At 40.1% G+C, this 11,960-nt stretch overlaps 1 protein-coding gene across 1 annotated transcript; it reads left to right on the top strand.

Annotated features, from left to right (window-relative positions):
- Positions 1–226: 226 nt before the first annotated feature.
- Positions 227–10,272, top strand: LOC135937369 (uncharacterized). Its single transcript, XM_065480520.1, has 5 exons — positions 227–234; positions 1,340–1,484; positions 7,966–8,568; positions 8,954–9,119; positions 9,425–10,272. The coding sequence occupies exons 1-5, from the start codon at positions 227–229 to the stop codon at positions 9,703–9,705; spliced, it is 1,203 nt and encodes a 400-aa protein (XP_065336592.1). The 3' UTR covers positions 9,706–10,272.
- Positions 10,273–11,960: the final 1,688 nt, after the last annotated feature.

The following is an 11,960-nucleotide window of genomic DNA, read 5'->3' as shown; positions in this document are numbered from 1 at the left end:
GTGAACACAACCATGGCTGTACGCCACTTACGCGCCGTGGCGTAATTTGTATAGAAATACCTCCCTATTCGTTTATTGAGTCACGTGTGACGTCACGGCCTCTATCGTGCTAAACGGCACGCCCCCTAGCTAACTTGCTGATCAAGTGCCCGGCACGCTAGCAATTTTCGTAATAAAAGGTGGGCGGTTAATTATTTGCCGCGAAACAGACGAATTAAGACCCGTGATGCAAAGGTAAGAAAAACAGCCATAATTATTTCGGGTGTTGCAGAACTAATTGCGTTGATGTCTCCATAATTATTGTTCTCTAGCATGAAACGCACTGCTGCGCCGCTATTATCCTTTTAGGATTGTGTAATTTGCAGTTCTCGCTGGGATGTACATGTCTGGAGAAAGAAATGGGTCCGAGGCCTGTTTTCTCTGCCTTTCTCCAGAAATTTTTTGCTGGTAAGCCATAGCTATCTTCACGCAGTAGGATTAGAAAGCGTTTGTAAACAATCTCCATCATCTTGCAGTCTCACGGTCGCAGCTGGCAGTGAGCGCAGCTCTTTTTAGTCCGGCAATTAAGCCTGCGTAACTAACTAAGGCAAATTCAATTGATTAGTCTTATGAAAGGCTAACGAATGTTAGGCCTTTTGAATTTTCCAACTAGGCTGCGACTACAATAATCCGCGAAAAAACCGATTGTGTAATTTTTAATTTTCTTCTTGTGAATCTGACTTTGATGTTTATTTTGTGTCGTTAAATATGGTATTGCCCCAAGAAATGGTCTAACAAATTTAAGGAAATATGCAAAAGGTGAAACGCTTTATCTAAGCCGGAATATTGCAGCCAGATTAGCGTGACGTGCAGTTATTTGGCGTCAGCTTGGCCTACCAGCAATTGAGAAGGTGTTTTTTGGAATAGTACGCGCGCTGCATGAGTTAATGTCGCCGTTTGGTTTGTTTGCATGTTTGAATAAACGCACCAGCGAGACAGCGAGAATGGCGCTCGCATTAAATTCAAAATAGAGCTCTTCCTAAATTTTACGACTCGCGGCGAACTATCAAAACGCGCACGTACCTTGCTCCCCGCTTATTAAATATATTTATGCTGTTTTGCGCCTTCGTTTTTTGCAGTGAAGCTCTGAAATTGCGATTTATATTATCACATAGGAATAATATTAATTTGAAATCAACTCAAAATAAATCACAAATCAGACAGTTTATTATTTAAGGTAGAACAGCATTATTTGTAACTAAAGAATGATAAAAAAAAATCGGATGATCCAACTTCTTACAGTCCAAATAAAAAATCCATTTATCCCATCCAACGAAATAATTGTTTTCTCTGTTTAAAGGAACAACGACAAGGAGGAAGCGAGGACGTGTTCAAGTTGTGCAGTGGCAAGCGTGGACATTGAGAACATCACTTTTTCGCGCCTGATCAGGTTCTCTGCTGCCAAGAAGGGTGGAAAATTCCCAATCCGCATCATCCTCTCCGTGGTATTACAATAATTTTTATTTGCCTTGAGCGTTAGAGTGTGTAACCTTGTGTTTTGTAAAGGTGCTTCGCTGCGATCTCTGTCAGTCATTCTTAAGGTGTTGAGGACCATCGCGGGCCGACATAACACACGAAAATCTTGTATTTGGTGGTGCAGAAGCGAAACCAAAAAGGAGATAAATTGGCTGATGGGACCGGAAACAAGCCTGGTGGCTTTGTGTGGCCTCCTTGTAAGCCTCCTTGGCATCCAGATTAAATTCTGGAATATAGTCAGTTTTGAAAAAGTTCTAAACAAAATGCATGGATTTTCAGCGCACGTTTCACCCGACAAAGAACTAAGTGCAGCACGACGACGCCAAAATGACTGCCAAATATGAGGTGGAGTAGCTCACAACGCAATTCTTTTTGCCAATGTTCTCCTGACTTGCCGTGACTACAGACTACAATATTGAGAATAGCACAGAAATCAGCTGAGCGAGTCACGCTGCCTTTGAAGAATTTCGGTGTGTGTGTGTGTGTGTGTGTGTGTGTGTGTGTGTGTGTACATACCAAAAGCCAGCTGATTTTCAACATAAATTTCGTCCACGTTGAGGGACCAGAAACGATACATTGATTAAATATAATCAGAAATGGGGCTGCTACAGTTCGAGTCTCGTGAAGGAGCGCGTCCTGGTCAGCTGGAGCAGGTCCAAGCAAGGGCTCGCGGGCCCCCAGGAGCTCGTACTTGTCGTCCGGAGCCTTCGACGCCGGCTGGACACTCATTCCGCAGCAGCAGCAGCGTCCACGTCCAATGGCACAAAAAGGTTGTCTTTTTTGAAAACAAAATAATTTTAAAATTTTTGCTGTGAGTTTTAACTTTTTGAACTATGAAAATCTTATTTCAGTGCTACACCTAATTTTAAATTTCCTGTCAATGAATTTGATATGTCAAACCTGCACTTTGAGACATGGTTAAGAACAAGCAGACGATGGCAGAACCGATTATCGAGCAGCGAGAAGGACTGTCCCAAGTAATATTTAAGTATGTTTTTCTCCAAAAATTGTAAATCGCAGCACTGTAATATGTACCTTTTGTATATATGAACCAGGCGCGGCATGCACGCGTTTGGTAAGCAAGTTAGGCCCTAAATCAGAGCTAGTTGCATTTGATGGCAGAAAAATTTAATTACTCTTCAGCTGTGGTTGGCTGGGTAAGTTTTGCGAGGTGTCATTAAATTCATTAAAAATGTTAGTTTTAAGCTGGACAAACGTTAAGTTAATTTTCTTAAATTTAATTGAAATACCATGTTCCTTATTTTTTTATTTTTTTCACCTTCAAAATCTCCACAGACAAAATACCTAAGTGATTTTTTTCCTTTATTATTTTTGCTTTTAATTAAAATGGGATGTTATTATTTGTCATGAGATCATAGACGTTAGGTGCCCGCTTTTAAAGTCCAAATATTAGGACTGATTTTCAGCAATAAAACGTTGTCCACAGAAAAGTTAAGTTGGAACATTGATATAAAATTAATAGAAAATGCAGGTGTTTGGGAGACCGTCTTTAAATCAAACAAGAAAAAGCGGAGCCAGAACTATAGTTATAATGAAAATAATGTTTCCCCTTTAAGCAGCTGCAGTGAATCTTAGGGGTTTTGCAAGAGCAAACTGCAGACACTCCGTCACAGTCCCAGAGCTTTAGGAGGCAATATATAAAGCAGTGTAAGTATTATTCGATGTATTGTTAAATAATGCTCTGAATGGTCGCGTTTTCCGCTACACTCACAAAGCGCGACCGACAACCCGCGTTTTGTCGCCAATCCAAAATCGAATTTTTATTGCCGAAAGCTTGCTGAGCGCATGATTTTAAATTAATTCTAACTTGACCTGTTCGCAGCGTCACAATCACTAGTTAGCATGGCGGAAGAAGACATGTTGGCTGCACGCATCGTAAAGCGGCGCATCGTCGGCGCCCGCGAAAAAAATATTTTCGGCCTTTAAAAATCCATATCTCTGCTCTTTTTTGTCCTGCGGTCAAAAACTAATGTGAACTAAGCTCGCCATAAAATTCTGCGTTTGGTAGAAACCATGGCAGCCCCCGCCAACCCCAACCTTATTAAAATTCGGGCAAAATGACCCACTTTTATTTCATTTATTTCTAACTGTCGTTTGGCTCGTGTTTTTGACCGCTCGGCACACCTTTCCGCACCCCCCGCGTCGACTGGCCGGGTTTTGAGCGAAAATCCGCGTTTTCACCGATATATTTTCACGCAAAAAAATTGGGGAAGCGGTTTACTCAGGGGGCTCCTGCGGTGTCCCTACGGGCCCGTACGAAAAAAGATACATTTTCGTTAGCTGCGCCGATCCTGTATGTTGGAGGCTTTTGTCGCAGCCAGTGTTGATAATCAAAGAAGCAGGATATTTCATTTCGATAAGGGGCTGCTGACGTATGTAAAACCACTAAACACACACATGACCTGCCTCGAAGTGAGCACGTACAAGGAAAAAATTGAACCACAATCCAAACTCACAATCGCTAAAAATCGTTAGCTTGAGCACCAACTGCAAAATTTCTCACTCAGCGCGGTGAAAATTTCTTGGCCACCGTGAAAATACTCAGCTGAAGAAAAACAGACATTTCCTCACAATCAGCAGCGTCCTCTTAGCTCTTTTTTCCTCAACTTCGACACCAACCAAAATAGGAAAACAAAAAATGAATTAATTGGAGGTTCAGTTCGAATTTGTCGGTTGATCATCTGGTCGAAAAAATGCAGAGACAATTTGCAATTTCCCTTTTCCACTGTCCAGCGCCCGCAGAAGGCCGACACTGTCCAATTCCAGCCCTTTTGCTGTCTGAATGCTGGCACAGCAGGTTTCTTTTTCCTGCAATGGAAACATTAGAGGAAATATTTCTAATTTCTTTATCACGCAATAGTCGCGGCAACGCTGGAATTTTTATTCAGGCTAAGAAAAGCAGCTGATTTTTCACTCCGCCGTGGAATAAAATAACATTAAGGTACAATAATGCTTTCAAACTTGAATCGTTCCTTCGTTCTCCTCCGACAGTGCTTTTTTCGTTTTCCCGAGGGGAGGGAGGAAAGTAGTAATTGTAATTATTATAGTTGTAATTTTAATTCGGCCACGATTACCAGCATATCTTCTTCTAATTGGCAAACAATGATGCGAAACTGAGTTTGAGATTTGTCTGGTCCATAGGCGAATTGTGGTGATTTTGTTTTTAGAAATTTGCATTTTCACTGTCAGCACCAAAAAGAGAGCAGCGACAAAATGGGCACATGGGCGCCTCCGACCTCTTGGACAATTTCATTTCCTTTTTGTGATTTAATCACACTGCGGGAGTAAACAATCTCGAGTTTTGCTATTGGGAATTTGATACAAGTAATTTTTTTTCGGTTTTGCACTCGCGGCGAGAGCTGCAAAACGTGATCACGCGGCCGTTCTTTTAAAACCTTGCTCGCAAGCAAACCACTTTTGCTCTCCGCAGCCGGTCTACGAGCTACGAGACGCGCTTTCTCACGACCGGGCGTTAAATTGTTTCGGCCTGAAATACCTGATTCAGGGTTTTCGTGCCCATAGAAAAATTGAAAAAAATAAAGATTTTTTCTTCTGCGCAACTCGTGAAAATGGTTTATTTTTCTATTTAAATTCGTCCGTTGGTCCGATCATCGACCACGACCCCTCATTGGACAATTCTCGGTCTGCGCTTCAACCTGGCTAACCCTAACGACCTTTTTCAGGGTTCCCCGACCTGAGATACTCAACGAGTCCGTTTTTTGAAGGTTTTTTCAACAATATGGAGTACATTTTGCGATAATTTTCACGCTCGCCTGTCACCGACCTTCCTCAGGTCGCACGACCTGAGCTCTGGTCTGGACTTTTTCTTTGCATTTTTGCCGGCTTCGTCCCTTATAACGAGTCTTTCGGTCAATTTTGAAAATTTGTGAGTAAGGTTTCTCACTTTTACCTCACAAATTTTTGTTATTTTCTTATGCTGTTTATTCGTGATATTAATTGGATCGAGCGAACACAGGGAGAAACTGGTGCAAGCGATAACGCGAACAGGACGTACGAATCGAGCGCCTTATCGCCCCAGAGCGCCGATTTTTGTGCTTTCGTTCTCTTACAAACAATCGATCAACAAAATTGAATAAAATTTGATAAAAAAAGCCAGCAGAAATTACGCGAACATCCTGACGCGCATGATTCGTACTTATTGGACGGTCCAGCAACGATTGGAAGCTCAGAAAAAAATAGCAACCGTCTAAATTTCACGACCGTAATGATAAATAAATTAGAAATCTTTCCCGTAGTGTTTCCAATGCATGAAAAAGAAACGTTGTGTTCCATTCAAACAGCAATAAGAGGTCTGGAATTAGAAAGTGTTCGGCCTTCTGTTGGCGCTGGACAGCGGAAAGGGAAATTGGAAATCGTCTCTGCATTTTTTCGACGAGACAGACAACGAGAAAACTGAACTGAACCTCCGATTTATTCATTTTTTATTGGCTTCTAAGCTGAGGAAAAAAAGCAAACAGAGGACGCTGCGGAGGAAATTTCTATGAGTTTTTTCACAAATCGAACCAAGCTGAGCATTTTCACGGTGTCCAAGAAATTTTCACCGCGCTTTGAAATTGTGCAGCTCGAGCACAGCTAACGATTTTTATCGATTGTGAGATTGGATTGTGGTCTAATTTTTTCCTTGTTCGTGCTTATTTCGAGTCAGGCTGCGGTTTTACTTACGTCAGCCCCTTATCAAAATCAAATATCCGGCTTCAGATTGAAACGCACTTGATTTTCTCTGGCTCTAAAATTTGTATTAATAATAGGACTGTAGAAAAATTCATAAAAATAAAAAAGGTAATGTTGTTATTTATTTATTTATATATAAGGTATAAACAAGAATTAAAAAAATACTCGTTCTCGCGCATTCTTCGGATTGCGACCCGATGAGGACTGCTCAAATGAACACGCTCAGAGCGTATACATTCAAGCAGCAGCTCCTACAAAATAATTAAACTCTGTGTCGGCCAATATCACGTTGCTATTCTACTCTCAATTTTATAATTCCCAGAAAATAATTCTGACCTATTTAACGCAGCTCAGGTGCACAGGAAGTAGAAATAGTTTTATAGCAACATCGCAACGCGAAGCATTCCTTGCAGATTTATTGCCTCCATTTGAGAGGGAGAGGGGGAGAGAAAGTAAATAGGTTGCTCGGGTGTATTGTAAAGTACAGCAGCGGCATTGTCTAATTAGTTCGAAAACCATCGCCCGTTGCCGCGCGGCAGTGATATTATTATTTGATTATTGCTTGCGCGGCGCGTGCCAAATGAGTTGCGAAAGAAAGTTAGTTGCACAACGCCAACTTTCCTTTTTTCTCTTTTGCCTTGACTTTTTTCAAGATACACGTCATTGAGACATGAATTATTCATATATTTCTGGATAAAAATAGTCCAGCAATGAAAACAAATAAAGCAAAGAAATGGCTGCGTTGAAAGGTCAACATTTACAATTCATTTCGGTCATTTTTAAATCAAAATATCTACCATTTCAATTATTTCTAGGATATTATTTTGAGCTTGACCCCGCACCTGCTGTTGGCTGGTGCGTTGTGCGATTTATCAAAGTCGAGATAAAAGGCGCGAAAAAAGTTTCCGCGTTGGTTTGTTAAGAAGGCTGGAGTAAAAGCAGAAAAAGCCATTCGGCATTTCGCTCCGTACCTTGACGCACTCGTTCGCTCCAGTTTTTTTTTTCAAAAGGTAAGTGGATAATTTTTATGATTTTTATTCTTCCGCTTAGCCTTTTAATTATTTGATTTTTATAGTGCGTTGAGACTATATGCTAGAAAAAATGTAGTAATTTAGAAAAATATCTGTACTGCATCAAGTTAATTAATGGTTTTAAAAGTATTTTTTATGCTTTCAGCTAAACCACGATGTCTCCGTTTTTCGCTGCCATCTTTTTGCTTGGCCTGTGCGTGGCCAACACCTTCAACTTCTCAACCGTCTACGAGTGGAATGAATTCGATTTCTTGTGGCCATCAGGAGCGGACACTTCAAATCGACAGAGGAATTTTTATCAGAAAAATGTTGATCTTCGATACATGGCTGTTTTTGGAGAAAGGCTGTTTCTAAGCCTTTTTCCAAATTTCGGGATTCCCGCCACTTTGGTGTGGCTGCCAACGAGCGGCATGTCGACTGCACCTCCAAAGCTTGCTCCTTTCCCCTCCTGGCATTTACATGTGAGTCTCTGAATGAAAAACCTGTTTTGGCTGGCTTCTAATTTATAATTAACTGGGGATATTCGGCGTGAAATCAACTCATTTAATATGAAGCATTTTAACAGGGTTGCATAAAATGTGTCAGACAATAATTTCTCTTTAAATATATAATTTTTCGATGATTTAAAATGCACGATATATTATTGAGAAAAGATCAATTATGGATATTCTGCTCGAATAATAACTGTTTTTATTTTTCTTGACAGAAAACAGACAACTGCGAGACTATTCAGGAGGCCAAAGGAATGGAAACTGACCCTGGTGGTCGGTTGTGGGTGGTTGATCAAGGTAGCAGCAAATGTCCGAGTAAAATTTGGATATTCAACCTGCTCAACAACGACAATACCGAGCACGTTCACCAGTTCCCGGACACAGTCGTCTCACATTCATATGAAAAAAGGGCCCTGCGTGATATCGTGCTGGACAAAACGCCAGACGATTACTTTGCGTATATCACGGACTTGAGATCTGACCACATCATCGTTTACACCCGGAAATTGGACAAATCCTGGTCAGTTAAAACACCAGGGAGTAAATGGATTTCCTTGGCCCTCTCTCCTAACAAGGAAGCGAGGCAGATGTACCTTGGAAGAACTGATTCCAATGAACTGTATTCAGTGTCTATTTCTGAGCTGAAGACTGAAGGCGTTGGAAGCGTTGCTGTCAAATTCATCAGCAAATGGAAAGAAGAACTCTACAGAATGGTGATCGACAACGCCAATGTCGTGTATGCTGCCATGCTCAAGCAGAATTGCCTCTCTAAATGGAATATTTCGGAGCCCTTTCGTGAGCATCGATTCTACGACGAGGTAATATTCCCTGCATAAGTCAAGTATGAGGAAAAAATAAGAAATTTTAATTTTAGCCGAATAACATTAAAATTTTGTCAAGTGTCCAATATAGAGTAAAATGTTTTGAAATGGAAAAATACGCTTAAAACACAAAATATTTTTAAATTGCTTGCCTTTTCCGCACTTTGCAACAATATGCGAACCCTGTTTATTTGTTGCAACCCAAGACAGATCTCTCTGTTACACGGGCAAATTTTCGTAAATATTCAAAATAGAAGTTAATATCGTCTTTAGTTTGATTCAAAATAAAACACCAAATTAAATAAATAAACTGTCCTTATATTCCCGACTCTGTGCTTTGTCAGACTCTAACAATATAAAAACACTGCACTCTCGCTTTTAGATCGGAAGTCTGGGTGCTTTTTGGCCATTTACTTTTGCCTTGGACACGAATGGCAATTTGTGGATGACGCAGAGAAGTGAGACTCAGGGTTGGGGTGAGCGTAGGTATTATAAACTACTCAAGGCTGCAGTCGGCGCCAGATCGTATTTACACAGCACGTCCACGGGTAAATAAAAACCAATTGCACTTTCTATTGCAAGGAAAAGCGAAATTTTTACAAATGCAATTTAGTGCTTTTTCACAATATAAATTTAAATTATATTATTCAAGCTTCTAAAAGTTTTTAGATGAAAACTAATTAAAATAATATTTTTCAGTGTCTCAATTGAATGCATTTTCTTATCTTGCACAAACTAAATCGCAAAAGAATTAAATTTCTCAAAGAATGAAAGTTTCTGAATATAATTCGAAATAACAAAAACACCTTGCACAAAATTTAATCTGTCCGCTTCGTTTCTGTTCCTTTCGCAGCCTCGACTACGCCTCAAATTAACGTGAATGAAGAGACTAAGGAAGTCGTGAAAAGCACGACGACGCCGAAAAGCATTGGAACTCCCCGACCGGCTCTGAATTCAAACGAAACCTGCGGAGGCTGTGCTGGTCTTGCAGAAGATAACCGCAATAGTCCGTCTTTGAACACAATTCTGATTAGTTTGCTCGTGTGTTGCTTGGTCTTGAGTGGCACTGTCATTTTGTGGCTGACCCTGAGGATGAGGCGAATGAAAAACTCAGCAGAATTCGCTGCACAATAATCGTGCAGAAATGTCCGTTTTCCCGGAAGACCCGCTGTACGACGACGTCGGGCCCGAAAATTTAAGCGAAGAATCCACACCTGAGAACCCTGACGAATCGCTGTACGCTGAAGTTGACCCTGATTACGCCAGTGCCAGGAACCCTTCTCCTGAGCCTTACGAGGAACCTATTCGTCTGGGAAACACCAACGCCGGGAAAAAACCATCGGAAGAGAACAATATTTACGACGACGTCGGACCAGACCCTTCTTCACGACAATCACACAACAAAAATTTAGGACGTAAGCCAACTGAGCCGGTGCAGTATCTTGAAGTGTTACCTTAGCAGTGGCGAAATTCGGCTTAATGGGTCTAATTATCGATTTAATCTGCTTTCTCATTATTTAGCATAAAAATATTTTCGCATCCAGTTGTCTGCTGAATTTCATATTTAAAATTTGTGTTCAATTTTAATAAATAGTTAATTTAAAATTATTGTAGAGCTCAACATAATCGCTTTTTTGTTTTTTAATAGAATAATCATTTGTTTGTAAGAATATTTCGTGTTAAATAAAAATAAAAATTACATATTCCCAAATTAAAATGTTGCATTTTATTGTATGATCCATTTATAAGTCCTCTAGAGTTGATGGTAAGATAAATAATCCTTCTGAATAATAATTTTTCCAAAAAAGCTTGCAAAAATTAAACGAGGGTCGTGCTCTTATATATTAACGAAGTTAAAAAGACCTAATTTTGTTTGAAGTCCATTTTTGAGTGAAATTCGCCAAAAAATTGTTATAATTACTGTCACTAAAGCTTAAATTAATAGGATCAATCAATTGTTGATGCTAAAATTAACTGGCCTTGCTGCTATAGTCACTGGAAGCATTTGAATTCACTCTGCGGGGCGGCCAATAATATGTATAATAACTGTCACTTTGCAGGCGCTTTGTGGCTTTCTGACAATGAGAGAGTGATGATTTACGCGGTGGCCGAGGAGGCGCCACGAGCGTTCCTTCAATTCACGCGTCGCTTGCTTCCTGCCATCAAACCTGATATTTCCTAAATCGTTAATTAGGATAGTTTTCAAACAGAGAATAAACTCGTAAACATGAATATTTAGCTGCGATTCTTCTTGACAATTTTCATCACGTCGTTTTTGCGGCCGCGTGAGCTTTTATATACAATTTTGAAAATCCACTCACTCAAATTCCTCGCTTTAAAAAAGTATTCAACACGCGCGTCTCGGGAAGTGAGCGGATTGCATAAATTCTGCTTCTGCAGGCGAAATTAAGTTTAATACAGAATTGTTGAGGAGAATTTAATTATTGCAAAAGAGACTTTTATTTTTTGTTTTCTAACTAAAACTGGAGCTGCATGCGTCAAAAAAGAGAGCATAAGAGCAAGTTTTCTACGTGAAAATTTCAACTCATTTAATATTTGTTTTCCGTGATTTTGCACTTTTCCAAAATATGAATAATAACATCGGAAAGCGGAAATTCGCGATTTTTTTCTGAACGGGGACCCAAAATGGGTTGCCACCTATTCCGTCGCATGCGTAGGTCCACCGCCGGTCTGCAAACCATTTTAGAGATTTTTCGCGCCAATACAAAAATTAAAATAATTTTTCCGGTTTTTTTCGCCTTTTGCGACGTGAAATGCGCCAAGGCGAAAATGATTTTTTTGTATTTAAAGTCAGCCGTTCGTCGGATTATTGACCACGAACCCTCATCTAACAGGCGTTTGATTCAAATTTTACCTGGGGTACCTTAACGACCTTTTTCAGGGTATTCGACCTGAGAACATCTACGCGGAATGTTTTTAGCGATTTTAATAGATTTTGCGATAGCGTTTCAACGATTTTTCAAGCTTAATCCTGCCTCATTTTGACTATGGTGATATTTTGTGTTGTAATCTCGCAGTACCTGTCAATTAAATAAGCTACAAATACTCCAGAATAATGTAATTCGTTATATTTATAATGTCAAACGTGGCTACAAACTATCTGGTCTCTATAAAAAATTTCAAATATTAAATGTATAGTTGATAGGAGAAATCTGCACGTGCGTTAGTGCAGACACACAAAATTCTGTATAAAAATTGTCCGCCTTATCTGTGCCTTTTAGTATAAACATAATGTACGATGTAAACCTTTTTGGAAGGACAAGTGCCCATCAAATGAAACTGCTGGCCCCATTTGTATGTGTTGAAGTGCCCGAAAACTGTTTTCAAGTGCAAAAGCTACCGCCTGTGGAACAACCTGCCACCGAATT

The sequence above is a fragment of the Cloeon dipterum genome, chromosome 2 (genome assembly GCF_949628265.1).
Source record: "Cloeon dipterum chromosome 2, ieCloDipt1.1, whole genome shotgun sequence".
Lineage (NCBI taxonomy): Eukaryota > Metazoa > Arthropoda > Insecta > Ephemeroptera > Baetidae > Cloeon > Cloeon dipterum.
Note: the sequence above shows the minus strand (reverse complement) of the source record. Positions and strands in the feature narration are given on the sequence as shown.